Genomic DNA, 18,750 nt, shown 5'->3' on the forward strand with positions numbered 1-18,750 from the left:
AATGTTGCCATGCAGAAAGCATATTGGCTTACTTGAGGTGGGGGCTCCCTAGTAAAAACATTTAGGATTGAGGGAAGATCTGATTTTGGATGGAGTTTACATTTGCTAGGAAAGGCACTAGGGATTATTGTCAATTCTATAATAGATTGTGCTGGGTGAGACAAATCACCCAGGTCAAAGGATTGGAGGATTTTTATTTTATTTTTGTCTGAGATGGGAAAAGACTCCAAGTGGGGAAATTAACTACTGATGCATAAATTACATGCTAGATCATGGTAAAAGGGAAAACCAGAAATAAAAACATAGGTGAGACCAAATAATTTCATGAGAGTGGTTCTACTTGGATTTCTGCCCTATGCCTTAGACTTTGAGGCTTTGTAACTCTCAAGCATTCCAAAAGGACAAAGGAGAATGAAGAAAGAAGGTAAGAAAAAGAAGAGAATATGTAACAGTCGACTCTAGACGAGAAAACACCAAACGCTCAAATATTTGTAAAATGGGAGGCTATGCCCCAATAGCAATTGTACGCTGTAATTACCCAACGTTTACAGAAATTCCTTTAAAAGGACCCTCGGGGTTGCGGTAATAATTAAACTGTTAAAAAATGTCAAAACAAGCGGAATAAACAAAATCTTCTATTCCTAAATTGCTCTAGAGGTTCTCCAATCCCCAAAGACACAGAAAAGGGTTGTAAGATCTCAGTACGCACATTTGCACTTTCATCTGGCCAGTGGCGCCAGCCTATCAAATACAGTAAATGGCTTTTCCCTTTCAAGAATGTTGGAACTTTGGAACTTACAAAATACTAAATAATTTGCCCTTATTCGAACGGGCGCCTCTCCTCTTAGGTTTATAGTAATGCCACCCGAGGCGCGGCTCCATCGCGATCATCACAGGTGTGGCAGGAGGGAGGGCGGCACTGACCACGAGACGGGGCGCAGAGGGCGAGCGCACGGCTGGCAGTGACAGGTCGCGACCCAGCTCCTTGCGGAGAGCAGAAAGGCCCAGACGCCAGGGAACAGGACTAGCCCAGCTACCGCCTCGCGCCCCGCGCCCACAAACCCATCGACGTCCGCGCAGGCGCACTACGCCGGTGCCCGCTGCGAGGGCGTCACCGGAAGTGTCCCGCGGCGCCCCGGATGCGACCGGGCAACAGCGGTTGCCAGGGCGACGGGAGCTTTCCGGAGCTGCTGGTACTCCCGATTGGAGACGTAGAACCGTTACTTGTCGAGGGCCTTAGCGGCCGCCGTGACCCTCTCGGGGATCCCACGATGTTCTTCTACCTGAGCAAGAAAGTGAGTTTCCTGGGGGGCGTCCTCGTTTCTCCGCCATTCCCGCAGCCTGCGGCGATTCCCGCTGCCTTCCCGAGAAGCCAGGCTCCTTCACCCGGTCCTGGTCGTGGCTTCGCCATTCCGCAGCCATCCTTCCCGCCGGGTCCAGCCTCCGACCTCTTCCTGCGGTTCCCAGAGCCCCAGTCTTTGGCCGAGCTTTCTGCCCTCTCGCAGCACTCTCGCATTCCTGCCCCTGGCTAGGTCCTTTTGGGTGGCTTGAGGATAAGTCCCCACGTGCTACCCTATGTTTCCTCCTCCACTTGTTGCTGATCCACGTCATTTAAACTCTTTGGATCACCACGAGCCATTGGGCAAGAGAAAAGAAATAACAATAGGATAGCCTAAGTTGTAGGTAAAAAGGAAGAGGGACTGGTGGTATGGATTTATACCCTCTCCCCGTCCTCCCTTTAAAAAATCCATCCGGTGAGACTCTGGCGTTGGCTTCCTCCGCAGTCACTATCCTTCTCTTTTGTGCACTTCTTTCCCTCTTTCCCAAATGCTAGAGCCCGGGTCAGTTCAGGGGACCATGCCCATTTTCACAACAGCTCATTTTTTTTCTGCAAGGCCGTTCGTTTTTCTTCTTGGAAGATTTTCTTCAGCTTTCATCTCCTGCAGACTTACTTCCCAACTCCTTCGTGAAAAGTTGCTAGTGCGGCTGTGGTTGCTTTTTCAGATTTCCATTCCCAATAACGTGAAGCTGCAGTGTGTATCCTGGAACAAGGAACAAGGGTTCATAGCATGCGGTGGTGAAGATGGATTACTGAAAGTTTTGAAATTAGAGACGCAGACAGGTAAATGAATGCAAGCCCACATGTTTGGTAGTAAATTGGCTAATGTTATTTGTTCAGTGCGATTTACTCATGTTATCTGTCAATATGCAGTTCTGATTATTTTAAAGGGAAAACTACCAAAACATTTTATGGTGTTTTTCTGGAGTATATTTGCAATAAAGTTCAGAGAATGCTGAATGTAAACATCAGATGGTTTTTGCTGAGTTATTAATGGAAAATGAAAAATAATGAAGAGTGAAAATAAGTCACTGTGTTATGCTATGTCTAATTATTGTACTATATTATTAGGAGTCTAATAGAAATCCTGTGAGTCAACATTTCAGTAAGAAAATCTGGCAGATTGTTTACAGGTCTGTGTCATCCTTTCTGCTTATCAGATGCATTAATGGTTATTCACCTAGTGTCCAAGAACAGAAAATGGGATACGTTTTACATTTCTATTAGTAGGTCTCTTGTCTTTGCTGCTTGATTTCTTTCTTTATCTAGTTCTCTGGAATCACAGCAAACAGCTTCCCACTTCTTTAGCCCCCCTAGTGCCGCACTAGATTGAAGATCTAGATAAGGCAATTGGAGTTAAATCTCAGCTCTTCCACAAGACTACTGAATGACTTTCAACAAGTAGCTGAGGATCTTACTACTTTAGTTTAGTCTTCCATAAAATGAAAATGTAGGGGGTTAAACTGCATTACATTTTTGGATTCCTTACAACATAGCTTCTCAAACTGTATTAGGTATAAGAATCACTGGAAGAGGTTGTTAAGACGGATTTCATGCTCTACCCCCACACAATAGACCCGGGATGGGGCCTGAGAATTTCCATTTCTAGTGAAGCTGAGTTGCTGGTCCTCAGACCCCACTTTGAATAGCATTACCTTACAACTTTGAATGTGGTATGAATAATAAATACTTATTGACGATTTTCCATATAGTGGATGTTTAACCTTCACAATCTTATTTGACTTCACAATAATCTTGGGCAGTAGGTATTCTAGGTGAGAAAATTAAGGCTCTGAGCTGTTAATTGCCCTAGGTCACGCAGCCAGTAAGTGGCAGAGCAAGGATGTGAAACTAAGTTTGTCTCACATTCAAGTCCTTGTTTTTAACTACTACACAAAGGGCTAGTGGACAGCCTAAGTAAAGAAGAGTACCAATTAAAGTTTGGCTTATGCTGTTTTATAGTTCAATCTGTCAGTGCTTTAGTTTTTTAAAACTGTGTTAAAAGAAAGTTTTTCTCTGTTTCTTAAATGTGTATATAGATATATATATGTATGTGTATATATATATGTGTCTGTATATACATACTTTTGCTTACAATATGTAGCAAGTTTTTTTTTTTTTTGAGACAGAGTTTCACTCTGTTGCCCAGGCTGGAGTGCAGTGGCTGGATCTCGGCTCCTTGCAAGCTCCGCCTCCTGGGTTCATGCCATTCTCCTACCTCAGCCTCCCAAGTAGCTGGGACCACAGGCACCCACCACCATGCCTGGCTAATTTTTTTGTATTTTTAGTAGAGACTGGGTTTCACCGTGTTAGCCAGGATGGTCTTGATCTCCTGACCTCGTGATCCGCCCACCTCGGCCTCCCTAAGTGCTGGGATTACAGGCGTGAGCCACCGTGCCTGGCCTGCAAGTTTTAAATTACATTAAGAAATGCATTCATTTTGTTTAACATTGAGGGCTTTTTTAAAAACAAACTTCTTTTTCTGCTCTGCCCTTTTGATGAGCTGTGACTGGAGTATTCTTTGAAATTAGTGAACAAGATGGGAAATCGATTCTTGGGAGGTTTGGAAAATGAAGTAAAGTATTTGTTTTGGAACTGAATGATTATGAATTGTGCTGAAAGAAATAAATATGAGGAATATGGCTGTGAGAGTCTAACAAGATCAGTATATTATATTTAATACAAATAGTGTTGATTCAGCAGATCCCTCCGGTAACAATCATAGATATTGCATGCCTGCTTTCTATGAAGCACTGTGTTGTGCTAAAGATGCAACATGTGAAGTATAATGTGTTGTAGTTCGGGTACAGCAACATAATACAGCAATCCTCTACATCAATAAATCATCTTCTATGGCACCATTGTTAATGTCTATTTAGTATTTCATTATATTGGTATTAATATATCATAATTTGCTTAACCAATTTTAGTATTGGACATTTAGGTGTCTCCACATTTTTACTATTAAAGCAACTGTATCTTTGTATCCAAATCTTTGCATAAATTGTTAATACTTTCTACGATAAATCTCTAGAAATGGCATTCACTGGATCGAAGAGTGTGTACATTTATACAAGTTCCTAATATGTGTACACAAATTACCCTCCAGAAAGTTTGCACCACATTGCATTTCCAGTTTTCAGTTCCCTGCTCTAGAAGGAAAGGAATTAGAACCAGCAATCCATCTTTTTACATCAGGTTTACTTCTCTCACAGGCCAGCTTCCAGTGTTTTGCTGGAGCCCATCTCCCTTCACCTTCTCAGGTACCTTTCTGCCAATTTATCCTCTCTCTCTCCTTTCAATATCAGTCCTCTCTCCTTTTCTCTCCCTCACCAGTGACTTTCATGTTCTAAATCTAATGGACAGCTTTTATTGACTCATCAGGATTTGACTTGAAACATTATTTTTCCAGACAAGAGAATTCAGAATGTTTAAGTTATTGTTATATTTAGACGTACTACTTTTCTCTCCTTCTCTGGTCAGTCCTCAGTCTCTTTGCTAGATTTCCCTCTCTATTAGAATTCCTGAGAACTTGCTTCTGGGCTCTCTATTCACTTGCTCTATTTATTCTTTCATTCTCATGCCCTTAAATGCCATCTGTGGTATGAGGTGAAGAGCCCCACATTTATATCTCCAGCCCAGTCCTGATTTTTCAGACGTGGGTGTCTCCACTGGAGTCTTTCACAGGTATCTCCTATTTACTGTGTTCAAAACCGAACTCTTGATATTCTTCCAAATCTCTTTCAATTCTCTCCATTTCAGCAAATACCTCCATTTCACTCATTTGCTCAAGCTGGAAATCTTCTCTTTTCCTCCGTTAACAACATCTGCATCAGCAATCCTGTTGCTTTTGTCTCCAAAGTGTATGTTGAACCCATCCTTTCCTTTGTCTCCCCTGCTCCCACTATAGCTCCAGCTACCATCATCCCTCACCTGGTCTATTGTGAGAATCAGTTTCCCTCCTTCCATTGTCTCTGGCTTCCTCTTAGTCGTTCTTGACACTCTAGCCAGTGTCAGGCTTTTTTTTTTTTTTTTTTTTTGAGACGGGGTCTCACTCTGTTGCCCAGGCTGGAGTGCAGTGGTGCAATCTTGGCTCACTGCAACTTCCACTTCCTGGGTTCAAGCAATTCTCCTGCCTCAGCCTCCTGAGTAGCTGGGATTACAGGTGCGTGCCACCACGCCCAGCTAATTTTTTGTATTTTTTTTTTTTTTTTTAGTAGAGACGGGGTTTCACCGTGTTAGCCAGGATGGTCGTGATCTCCTGACTTCAAGCGACCCGCCCGCCTGGGCCTCCCAAAATGCTGGGATTACAGGCGTGAGCCACTGCGCCTGGCCCTTTTTTTTTTTTTTTTTTTTTTTAAAGGGACCAGATGATGTCATTTCCTTGCCAAAAGATATTTAAAGGGCTGACAGCCTGGGTTGGAGCTGCTTGTGGTAGGGTTTGAGGATGATGGTCCTGGGTTGGAGCTGCTTGTGGTAGGGTTTGAGGATGATGGTCCTGGGTTGGAGTTGCTGGTGGTAGGGTTTGAGGATGATGGCCCTGGGTTGGAGCTGCTTGTGGTAGGGTTTGAGGATGATGGTCCTGGGTTGGAGCTGCTTGTGGTAGGGTTTGAGGATGATGGTCCTGGGTTGGAGCTGCTTGTGGTAGGGTTTGAGGATGATGGTCCTGGGTTGGAGCTGCTTGTGGTAGGGTTTGAGGATGATGGTCCTGGGTTGGAGCTGCTTGTGGTAGGGTTTGAGGATGATGGTCCTGGGTTGGAGTTGCTGGTGGTAGGGTTTGAGGATGATGGCCCTAGGTTGGAGCTGCTTGTGGTAGGGTTTGAGGATGATGGTCCTGGGTTGGAGCTGCTTGTGGTAGGGTTTGAGAATGATAACCCTGGGTTGGAGCTGCTTGTTGTAGGGTTTGAGGATGATGGTCTTGGGCTGGAGCTGCAGGTGGTAGGGTTGGAGAACGATGACCCTGGGTTGGAGCTGCAGGTAGTAGGGTTTGAGGATGATGGCCCTGGGTTGGAGCTGCTTGTGGTAGGGTTTGAGGATGATGGTCCTGGGTTGGAGCTGCTTGTGGTAGGGTTTGAGGATGATGGTCCTGGGTTGGAGTTGCTGGTGGTAGGGTTTGAGGATGATGGCCCTAGGTTGGAGCTGCTTGTGGTAGGGTTTGAGGATGATGGTCCTGGGTTGGAGCTGCTTGTGGTAGGGTTTGAGGATGATGGTCCTGGGTTGGAGCTGCTTGTGGTAGGGTTTGAGGATGATGGCCCTGACTAGGATTGAGTTGGCATTTCTTGCTTTTTCTGCTACGACTGCCAAGGCCTCCACCCTCATCCTCATGAGAGGAAATAGAGAGCCCTGGAAGCCAACATTTGCATCAGAGAAAAATTATATAGGGCCATGGAAGCCAACTGCAGCTGACTGCGCAGTCCTCCGGTACCTGCAGGCAGTGACATTGCCTCAACCTTCCAATATGCCCAGGACAACAAAATTGACCAGAAATCTCAGGTAAGGTGTCCTTAGCTAGACCCAGGGATGCATACAGAGTCCTTTGCAGTCAGTCATTCACACAGAGAAGCAAGGCAACCAGATGATCCTGCCAGAGAGTCTGGCGAATATGGTAACATCTCTTTCTCAGAATTGTATTATCCTTATGTGTTGCAAAACAGTCTTCTGTATATTTTGATTCTAGATTTCAAGCTTATTTTGCAGCATGTAACAGGAATTTCTGTTGAAATTGGGCTGCTGACAACTTTTATGATTGCAAACAAAAGCATTGGCAGTCACGCTTTTCTAAGAGAAAGATTCTTAAAGATTTAGTGTGCTTGGTTATTGGTGTTATTAGCATGATCTTCTGTTCTTCTATGTCATACCTTTTGTTTTCAGTTGCTTTATTACACCTTAATTTTTTAAAAGCCTTCTTTGGACTTTTTGATGTACTTTGGATTGTTGGAATAACTGATTTCATTCTGAAATTCCTTTACATGAGTTTAAAATGCTTTATTTTATTGGTGACTTCTTTGATTATGCCTTTTAAATCCAAGGATTACTGTTATGTGCTTTTAGAAGATTTATGTCAGTATTATCAGATTTTTATTCACATACCAGTTTGGTTTCATTACCTTATTGGCTCTCTGGAGTCTAGTAATGTAACTGAATGGAATCTTGGGATATTATCGCTGGCTTTACTCTACATCATTTAAAACTTTTGGCCTTTTTATGGACATCTGAGAACTTTCAGGTGGGTTTTATGAATATTTTTTACATGATCAAGTTACGGAGTTGCTTCCAGCAAGAGACGTTTTCAGATGTGGATGATATTTGTTCAATATATCAAGCTGAATTTCAAAGCCTGTTCTTAACTGTCAGCATGTGTTTTGTCAAGAGTATGCTACCTTATGGTCTAACAGAGGGCAAACATGGGTGGTCAATCTAAATCTCATATCACCCATTTCACTTAGGTTATAGTGACATCAGAATATGTGTGTGTGTATATATATATGCATTAGAATGGATTTTTCAGTGCTAGAAGTTAAGAAAAATGTTTCCACCAAATATTTTAGAATATTATAATAAAGTTTAAGTATGTTGTACAATTTTTAAAAGATTAAATGAATGAAAGAACCCTGTGTTAAAAAAAATTATGTTCAGCCTAATGTGTGTGTCAGCAACATTTATTCTATCTTAATTGACAGATGATTGCATTGTTAAACTGTACATGTGTACTCTTGGGTTACCAAAACAACTGGGTAGTTAGAACTAGTGATTTAGAGGAAATTAGGTATTTTTTCCTGACAATGTTTTCAGAATAAAGGATATTTTTCATAATATTTTAAGATACTTGTTATCTGAAAGTAGAATTTTCTTTAGCATTGGTATAATTCCCATTCTCACAAATTCTTAAGATCTTCATAACATTTGTATTTTAAATGAAAATTTTAAATGCTATGTTTTATGTGTAACAGATTTCTAAGCCAAGATTAATTTATTGAGATGACATTTTAATATTCTCTGTAGGATGGTTAGTAAATTTTTAAGACGTCTTTAGAGGTTTTCATTGCACTTTGGATAAAATCTAAAATTCTTATCATTTTCTACAAATACTTCATAGTTTTTCTTGTGCCTATCACTCCAGCCTTGTTTGATGCAATTTTCTCCCCTGTTCATCCACATAGGCCTTCTTAGAGTTTGTCAAGGGCTCTAGTTGTCTACCTCAGAGCCTTTGCGTTGCTGTGTCCTAGCCTGGAATACTCCCCTTCTTTCTCTACCTTTCCTGGCTATCTCCAGTTTACCTCTCAGTCTCAGCTTAAATATCAGTTCTTCTGATAGCCTTCCCTGGTTCCCTGTCAATCTAAATTAAGTCACTTCTGCTACTCTTTCTTATTATGCTTTCACATTCCCAGTTTATACTTACATTTATGTGTGTGTGAGTATGTATTTAATATTGGTCCCTTAGACTGAAAGCTCTGAGGAGAAAGGGGAAATGACTGTTTTGTTCACCATTTTATATGTAGAACCTTTTGTAATGCATAGCACAGTGTACACATTTAATAAATATTTGTTAAATGAATGAATAAATGAGTGAATATAAGATTCTGTGTAATCTAGTAAAAACCCATTTTCAAAGTCTATGCTGTTTTGATCCCTTGTAAGCTGTAGAGTTTTCAATCTGTAGGCCATAAATATTTCTATTTGTGGTCTTTTGGAAAGGAATAAAAAGCAGTGATGATTATTAATATATGTAATGTATGAGTAAGCAATCTTCATTTATATATTTTGCTTTATTTTACCAGAATATCTTTGCAAGGGGTATGTGTTATTGTTCATGTTTATACCATGAGAAAAATATATCAGAATGGGGCATACTTAGAAAAATGATTAATACTGCCCAGGAATACAAAAAGAGTCAAAATCTTATAATATGTCACTTTTACATATTTATCATAGTAGTTTGTTTTGTTTTGTTTTAGATGATGCAAAATTGAGGGGCCTTGCAGCCCCCAGTAACCTTTCTATGAATCAGACTCTTGAAGGTCATAGTGGTGAGTCATTCAATTTCTTTTAAGTCATGTTTGAGTGGTATTTAGGCATTTAGAAAGTTTCTACTTAATGCAGAAATGTCAACATTTTAAATAATGGTAATATTTACAGTACAGATGCTCTTTGAGTTACGATGGGGATATGTTCCAATAAACCCATTGTAAGTTGAAAATGCATTTAATACACCTAACCTACTGAACATCATAGCTCTGCCTAGCTTACCTTAAATATGCCCAGAAAACACTAGCCTACAGTTGGGCACAATCATCTGACATAAAGCCTATTTTATAATAAAATGTCGAATATCTTATGTAACTTATTGATTTCTGTACTAAAAGTGAAAAACAGAATGGTTGTATGGGCACTCGAAGTATGGTTTCTACTGAATGCGCATTGCATTCCCATCACCGAAAAGTCATTTAAGTAGTACCATTGTAAGTTGGGAGCTGTTTGTAATCATTTCTGTTGAGACATAAGTAATACAACTTAGAGTCATTCAACTTTTACATGATTAAACAACATCTTAAATAAATCTAGAAGAAAATAGCTGTTTTTAATATATTGAAAATACTCCTGTCTATGGATGTTGTATATATAATCCTTTTTAGAATCTGTCCTATGATTCCAGATTAAAGGAGACTGAAGAGACTGGGTGTAGTGGCTAACACCTATAGTTCAAGCACTTTGGGAGGCCAAGGTGGGAAGACTGCATGAGGCTAGGATTTTGGAACCACCCTGGGCAACATAATGAGACCCTGTTTCTACAAAAAGTAAAAAAAATTAACCAGGCGTGGTGCTGTGTGCCCGTAGTCCCTGGTACTCAGGAGGCTGAGGTGGGAGGATCCCTTGAGCTCATGAGTTGGAGGCTGCAGTGAGCCATGATTGTGCCACTGCATTCCAGCCTTGGTGACAGTGCAAGATCCTGTCTCAAGAAAAAAAAAGACTAAAGATTGAAGATGTATAACAACTAAATGCACTGTATAATCCTAGATTGGATCTTGGAATGAGAAGAACAAGTGTCTATAAAGGACATTATTTGGACAATTGATAAAATTTGTATATGGACTGTGAGTTAGATAATAGTATATCAATGTTAAACTTCCTAATTTGTAATATGATTATGGAAGAGAATGTCTTTATTTTTAGGAAATGTACACTAAAGTATTTAGGGATTAAAAAATTAAAAGTCATCAATTATTCACGTACCCTAGAGGTTTAAGATATGCTCAAGAGTGTTTTACTAATAGAATGGAAAACGAGTGAGAGGTGGGCAGAAGAGAGATTATAGGACATATCTACCAAAAATGATAAAAGTCCCCTAAACAAGTACTTGTTATGGTGTCCTTTGAACATCATTATTTTTGGGAGTCAGGCCAATTGAGTAAACCATACTTGTATTTGTTTCTGTCATCAGGTATATGGTAGTTCTGGTAGCTAGCCATGATAGGTGTCTTTACTGGGATGAAATAGGGATAGATATGAAAAATAGTATTATGCATTGTTGTAGAAAATTAGTGTTATCAATAACTGCATCTTATGAATAGGTTTTGAGGAATATTAAAGACTAGTTAGCTGTACAGGAACCATATTGATTTTAACATGATCTTGGTGTTTATATAAAAATGTAAATTTGAAATTAATTGTAACCTTTAAGTTTCTAAATTGTTTTATAATGTTCTAGGTTCTGTTCAAGTTGTAACATGGAATGAGCAGTATCAGAAGTTGACTACCAGTGATGAAAACGGGCTTATCATTGTGTGGATGTTATATAAAGGTATACTTTACTAGGAGAGATTATTTAATTTTTCACAAGTTGGCATCTGGATCACGGTATTTGGATGGGTAAATAACATCTCCAAAATAGACCCCTTTTACTAACAACAGGAGTTCATCCTGACTGCACAGTGATAATATTTCTGGATTTATTGCTGCCTACTTTTCACTTTTTTTTTAAAACTTTAACCCTGTTATTAAGAAAGTGAATTAGGTGACTGTTGGCTATCTCCAAAATGAACTTAGACTCTTAGCAGAAGAATAGCTTCTACTTGAGATAAGTCTTTTTTTTTTCCAGATTTCCAATAAGAATTACTTCTAGGTAGTTCCAGTTTATAGTTACATTCATGTGTGTGTGAGTGTGTATTTAATATTGGTTCCTCAGTAGACTGTAAGCTCTGAGGGGAAAGGGGAAATGACTGTTTGTTCATTTTATACGTAGAACCTTTTATGATACATAGCACAGTGTACATGTTCAATAAATATTTGTTGAATGAATGAATAAATGAGTGGCTAGAGTTATCTCAGTAGATAAAAACACATTTAGTAAGAAGTCAAAGGGAATAATTCACTTCCTGCATGGGCCAGTTAGTTTCCTTTTCTTTTATGGGTACGGATTTTATCTCAACTCTGACTGCTGGTTCACAGTTTGTCTACGAGAGAGGGCGAGTAAAAGAAGGATTAACTTAGATAATCCACTTTTACCAGAAAAGCAGCTCATAATACATGTTCTCCTGAGGCCTGTAGTTATCATCTTCAAAAGGGAAGGGTGCCTTAGTTCATGTGTGCTGTTTTGAAAAGTTCATGTGTGCTGTTTTAAATGGCAGGGCATACCATTTAAAAAGCCTTCATTAAAGATATGCTATAATACTTTAATTTTTAAAAAAGTATGTGTGTGTGTGTGTGTGTGTGTGTGTGTGTGTGTGTGTGTGTGTGTAGGGGATAGAATGTGAAAGTTCAGTGGACTGGAGTAAACTTTGTCTGTTTCCAAGGTAGGTCTTCAGGTCTTCTCTGGGTCTCAGTCTCAATTCTGTTATCCTGCTCTGGGCAGTTATTCCAAATTACATGATTATTTGCTTGGCTGCAGGCCAGAGTTGCCCATGTTGGTATGTAAAAAAGTCTTTAAGAAAAGCAAAAACAAAATAGCCTATTTTTTTGCTTCTAGTTTGGTTATGCTAAAAGACAAGTTACATCTCATTCCTACCCTGCATACAACTAGAATATTTTTGTCATTCAGCATTAGAGATGTCGTGTCACTAATGTAGTATAAACTGATTAGAATTTTTTCAAGCAGGCTTAGGGTTTTACCTAATATGCTGTGTATTTTTTTGCCTTCATTCTCTTTGTGATGGTAACTAATATGCTGCATTTAATATGCTTGTAATTATTCATTGGAGAGTTTATGTGCATATATATAAAGTTATTGTTACTTGGAGTTTTTTTTTATTGGTTATGATCTGAACCATATTGTTCAAGTGGGAAAAGTTAGGCTTTCAGAAAAATCAGTAGTTTTAGCTCTGAAAAAGCAAATGAAGTTTAATTTTTAATTGACAGAAAGAAAGAGACAGAGAGGGAAAGAAAGAAAGAAGAAACAAAGGATGGGCATTTATTATGTTTTCTGTGATAATCTTCGAAGCAGTTATCAGTTAAGCCCAAGTTAATTTTTCATTTTGTTTTTGTTGGATTTGGAAGTTTTATAGTTTAATGTCTCAGGTTGTAGAAAACTTTGCAGTTATTTGTCCCATGGTGTACTTTATGGAATGCTTTCAATTCTTAACTACTATTTAATAGATGTGAAAGTTTTGACTTGTAATTTTTTAAATTTGTGAAAACAGGCTCTTGGATTGAGGAGATGATCAACAATCGAAATAAATCAGTTGTTCGCAGTATGAGCTGGAATGCTGACGGACAGAAGATCTGCATTGTATATGAAGATGGGGCTGTGATAGTTGGTTCAGTGGATGGTAATGTATTGATTGGTCATAGAACTAAGATCAATATCTGGCTGACAGTTTTCTTCTTTAGAGATTTAAGTTAGTTGCCATATGTTAGCATTCTGATTGAAAAATAGACATAAAAGGGAAACTATTTGATATACAATTTGATGACATTCAAGAACCGTTCTTTGATTTTAACCATCTGTTTTTATGTATATTCAAGGAAATTTTTTTATTTCCTACAGTGGCATTGAAAAAATTGAATTAACTTTTCAGCATTATTTTAAACATGTCTGCCTCATTATGTAATTTCTTTTTATATTGGTTAGTCTGTACAAATATATAGACTTTAGTTTCAAAAAGTCTGTGGTCGTTTTTATTGGAACTGAATATGTCATTGTTGGTTGTAGTTTATAGCCTTAAAAACCTGTATTTTTCAAATTCTAGTAATAGATAAAACTGGGTCTTCTGAGAGTCTGCACCTTTGTTTTAATTTGAAACTCTGTAGAGAAATAATTTATTTTAAAATCATTTTTATTTCTCTCTCTCGCTCGCTCTGTGTGTGTGTGTGTGTCTGTGTGTGTGTGTGTAACTTCATGTAGTCAACAAATGTTTCTGAGAGCCTATAAAGCAACAGCTATCATTTTAGGAAGTAAGGGTACAGCAATGACCAGACCTAGATCAGGAGAGATGGATGAGTAACTGAGAAATTACAATATCCTGTGATAAGCGCTAAGATGGGGAAAATACAGGAGCATGTAGAAGTGCCACCTAATGCAGACTTGGAGGGATCAGGAAAGGCTTCCTGGAGGAAGTGATGCTGATGCTGAGGCATTAGCCACAAGGTAGGTTGGTGTGTAGAATGTCTCAGCCCTAAGAAGTAGTATTTGAGTGGGTCCAGAGGAGTTGCTCTTAGCTATGTTTGGGCCATTGAAAAAAGTTGATTATCAGTAGGGTATAATACTAACAGTGAAGAGTAGTATGCAGTGAATCTAGAGAGAGAAACAGATGCCAGATCATGCAGATCATAAGTTATATTAAGGTGTTTGGACTTAAGTCCAACAGCACTTGGGAGGCCAATGAGAAGTTTTAAGAATGGGAGCAATGTGATAAGATTGTTCTTTAGAAACATCTCTGTGCTATATATGAAGAATAGAGAAAGGAAGGAAAGATAATGGGCAGCTGTATCAGGAAACTGCTCTGGCAATTCAGGTGAGAGATTATGGTGGGTGGTAGCCATCCAGGTAATGACAAGGGAATGGAAGTAAGTAGATTTTATACATACTCAGGAGGCAGAATAGATAGGATTGGGGATGAGAGGATGGAAGTCCCCAGGGCAGTATCCAGAGTTTTAGCTTGGGCAGCTGGATGATGGTAATGCCTTTCATTAAAATAGTGTGGAGAAAGATTGATTTTAAGGGAAAATTCCTCTGTTGGATATGTTGATTTTGTCATGCCATAGGCCATTCAAGTAAATCTATCCAGACCATAGTTAGACATACATATCTGCAGCTCAAAAATGTCTGTGCTGAACACAAAATTTTGGGAACCACCAGCATATGCATGGTAATTTAAACCATTGAAATAGTTGAACAAAACTAAGAGGCATTTGTAGAGTTAAGAATCAGCAACATTTAGGCTGGGGACAATGGCTTATGCCTGCAGTCCCAGCACTTTGGGAAGCCAAGGCGGGAGGATTGCTTGAGCTCAGGAGTTTGAGACCAGCCTGGACAACATAGCAAGACCTTGTCTGTGCTAAAAATAAAATAAAAAAAAAACAAATTATCTGGGCGTGGTGGCACACTCCTGTAGTCCCAATCACCTGGGAGGCCAAAGTGGGAGGATTGCTTGAGCCTGAGAGGTTGAGGCTGCAGTGAGCCATCATCTTACCACTACACTCTAGCCTGGGCAACAGAGTGAGACCCTGTCTCAGGAAAAAAAAAAAAAAAATCAGCAACATTTAAGGGATGGGCAGAAGAAGGATGTCGAGAAATATAAGAGTCTTGGAGATAAAGGAGTATATGGGCTAATGGCAGCCAAGAGAGTTCAAGAAGGAGGGAGTGGTAAAAAAAAAAAAAAGTATCAATTGGCTTTAGCAACAGGCCATCAGTGACGTCCATGAAGGCAGTTTCTTTCTTTTTTTTAAACAACAGAAATTTATTTTCTCAGAGTTCTAGACTCTAGAAGTCCAAGATCAAGATGTCAACAGGTTTGGTTTCTTCTTTTTTTATGTATTATTTTTATAGATTTAGGGGGTACAAGTGCAGGTTTGTTATATGGATATATTGAATATTGGTGAGGTCTGGACTATTAGTATATAACCATAACCCAAATAGTGTATGTTGTAGGCAGTTTCAATGGAGTTGTGGGGCAGAAGCCAGATTGGGAGGGGTTAAGGGTTGAGTGGGAGTTGAAGTGGAGACTATAGGTGTGAAGAACTCTTTCATGAAGTTTGGTTGGGAAAGGAATGGTAGAAATAGTAGTTAGAGGGGGAACTTGGGGTTAATAAAAGTGTTTATTTTATTTTATTTAAGGTGATGGTTTCAAAGAGAAATAGATCTGCATGTGTTTAAATCCACATAAGAAAGGCCCTGGAGTGAAGAGTTTAATGAGAAAGAGAAAATGAGAGTAGTCGATAAAGGGAGATCTTTGCAAAGGTAGGAAGGGATTAGATCAGAGAATACATAGAGGAATTAGCCTTAGATAGGGGACTGACTGGGGAAATACCTCTTCTTTTGTATTAGTGGGCAACGCAGAAAGTGTAAGCATGGATTCAGTTATGTTCTGAATTGTTGAAGATGGGAATGAGGAATTTGTTTTTGGGTGCTTTTATTTTCTTTCCAAAATAGAAGATGGGCTCAACTGCTAATTGGGAGTGAGATCCAGCCTCAGAGTTTAGAAGAAAGGGGAGAAAGGTTGAAACAGCTGCTATTTCAGATGTCTTTTCAGGCACATATAGGTGCTCAGTAAATATTTATTGGCCAAATAAATTGAATGAATGCATGAATGCTGTGAAGAATTTGCGAGATCTTTAGAAAAACAAAGATTTTGAAAGCCGTTGTTGGAGGATCACGACCTTGAACAACTTTTAATAATGTTTTGTTTTAGGCAATCGTATTTGGGGAAAAGACCTGAAGGGTATACAGCTATCCCATGTAACATGGTCTGCAGACAGTAGAGTCTTACTTTTTGGAATGGCAAATGGGGAAATACACATTTATGATAATCAAGGAAATTTTATGGTAAGTGTATGCATCAGTCTTGTTTATACAATTTTATATGATTATCGTACATATCATTCATGTTTATATATACATTTATTTGTTATGGCGGTTTGTGTAATTAAAGTCTTCAATTCAGATTTTTTTTCTTTTTCCCAATCGTCTAAATTTTGTTTTAATTAAATAAAATTTTGGTTTTCTCAAGGCAAATTAGTGCAACAAGTTCGAGTGTAGCTTTTAGTTCCAATTTTTTTTGGTAGGTAGAAAGGACGAGGTGTCAGTGCATTTAAGCAGAGAGATAATGAGTAGGGCGATGTGCAGTTTAAGTTTTGTAGGTGTCTTCTTGTGTCTGAAGCCAAAGTTTACATGTAGATACCAAAGGGTATTTTTGTAGCAAGCTACCAATGGTTGTTTGTAAAAAGAATGACAGACTTAAATGGTAAGTGAGAAAAATCAATCCCTGGAAAGAAAGTAAAATAGAATAGGATCAGGCAGCATAATCTGGAGAAAAATTCTGGCTTTGCAAGGTTTAGCTGTAATAGATGTATGATTACTGGTGGGGCAGTTTTGTTTTTTAGCAAGGGTTAGGACATTAAATAAATCCACTCACTGGTGGAAGTAAAATAATGAACTTTTATATCATTTTGCTGTTTTCAAAGCACTTTTATATACTTGATGTTTGAGTCTCATAAAAACTCAGTGTTTTTTAATCCTCATTTTTTACATGTGGGGAAAATGGATATTTAGGTGATTTGTCCATGGCCTGTATACCGGTAAGTGATTAAGCTTTAATTTGCTACCTGATTTTTAGATTGTATTTTTCAGTGTTCTTTCTACAATACTCTATTGAGTATTGTCTCTATACTACTGTGTTTTAAAATGTAAAATATTAAACCTAACCAATTTTATTTAGATAAAAATGAAACTGAGTTGTTTGGTGAATGTCACTGGAGCTATCAGCATTGCTGGAATTCATTGGTACCATGGCACAGAAGGCTACGTGGAGCCTGATTGCCCTTGCCTTGCTGTTTGCTTTGATAATGGAAGATGCCAAATAATGAGACATGAGAATGACCAAAGTAAGGAATTTTTCTGTTTAAAAAATTTTTTTAATTTCTATTTTATTTTGTTTTTTCTTTTTGAGATGGAGTCTCACTCTGTCGCCCAGGCTGGAGTGCAGTGGCACGATCTTGGCTCACGGCAACTTCTGCCTCCCAGGTTCAAGCGATTTTCCTGCCTCAGCCTCCCGAGTAGCTGGGACTACAGGGCGTGCCACTATGCCTGGCTAATTTTTTATATTTTTAGTAGAGACGGGGTTTCACCCTGTTAGCCAGGATAGTCTCTATCTCCTGACCTCGTGATCCACCTGCCTCAGCCTCCCAAAGTGCTGGGATTACAGGCGTGAGCCACTGTGCCCGGCCTCAATTTCTAATTTTTAACTTTTTTTTTTTTTTTGCGACAGGGTCTTGCTCTGTTGCCGAGGCTGGAGTGCAGTGGTGCATTCTTGGCTCACTGCAGCCTTGGCCTCCCAGGCTCAAGGTCTCAGCCTCCTGAGGAGCTGGGACCACAGGTGTGCACCAACTCCTCCAGCTAATTTTTGTATTTTTCGTAGAGACAGGGTTTCACCATGTTGCCCAGGCCGATCTTGAACTCCTGGACTCAAGTGATCCGCCCGCCTCAGCCTCCTAAAGTGTTGGGATTATAGGCGTGAGCCATTGTACCCAGCCCTGTTTTTTTAAAAATGTGGAAAGTTTTAAAAATGTTTACAAGTTGTTCTTAAGATTATAAAGTTCTCTAGGCTACGTATTTTCCCACAGTGACCTCATTTTTCTCTTTCTGACTAGATCCCGTTTTGATTGACACTGGCATGTACGTAGTAGGCATCCAGTGGAACCACATGGGCAGCGTGTTAGCTGTGGCGGGCTTCCAGAAGGCAGCCATGCAGGACAAAGATGTGAACATTGTGCAGTTTTACACTCCGTTTGGTGAGGTAAATGCATTCAAATTGATCTTCTTTCTTTCTATTTAAATGTGCAGTGAGTAAGGTAGAGGAAAAAAGAACAAAGGAAACGGTGTAAACTTATCACATTTTCTTTTAGGGACATTTCATCTTCATAGTATAAATCTTTGTTGTATTTTATCATGGAATTTTATAATCTTATAGTTTTATAATTACAAAATAAAAATTACAATTTTATACATTCAGAAAACCAGAAGTTTAACATAAGAAATCACCATGGAGTAGTTATTTTGAATATTTTCTCTGTGATCTGAATATGTGTCTCTTTTCATAGCCAGCTTTTGAGTAGTATTTAGTATAATATAGTTGTTTCAGATTAATTTTTCTGATTTTTAATGTGATATTTTAAATGTGTTTAGATGTTAAACATACATATCTGTCTGTCCTTCCTTCAAACTTCTAATACTTTTAATTTGTTGCAAAGTAATCAGTTAC

At 39.0% G+C, this 18,750-nt stretch overlaps 1 protein-coding gene across 5 annotated transcripts in view; it reads left to right on the forward strand.

Annotated features, from left to right (window-relative positions):
- The first annotated feature begins 1,115 nt into the window (after window positions 1-1,115).
- WDR35 (WD repeat domain 35) overlaps window positions 1,116-18,750 on the forward strand; it is a 77,005-nt gene continuing 59,370 nt past the window's right edge. For all 5 annotated transcript variants that reach the window (XM_054677706.2, XM_054677708.2, XM_515315.7 and 2 more), the window contains exons 1-8: window positions 1,116-1,295; window positions 2,005-2,122; window positions 9,295-9,366; window positions 11,046-11,138; window positions 12,973-13,101; window positions 16,183-16,316; window positions 17,209-17,374; window positions 18,140-18,285. In XM_054677706.2, the coding sequence (XP_054533681.1) occupies window positions 1,140-1,295; window positions 2,005-2,122; window positions 9,295-9,366; window positions 11,046-11,138; window positions 12,973-13,101; window positions 16,183-16,316; window positions 17,209-17,374; window positions 18,140-18,285 (1,014 nt within the window). In that variant the 5' untranslated portion in view covers window positions 1,116-1,139. The remainder of the gene's footprint in view (window positions 1,296-2,004; window positions 2,123-9,294; window positions 9,367-11,045; window positions 11,139-12,972; window positions 13,102-16,182; window positions 16,317-17,208; window positions 17,375-18,139; window positions 18,286-18,750) is intronic.

The sequence above is a fragment of the Pan troglodytes genome, chromosome 12 (assembly GCF_028858775.2).
Source record: "Pan troglodytes isolate AG18354 chromosome 12, NHGRI_mPanTro3-v2.0_pri, whole genome shotgun sequence".
Lineage (NCBI taxonomy): Eukaryota > Metazoa > Chordata > Mammalia > Primates > Hominidae > Pan > Pan troglodytes.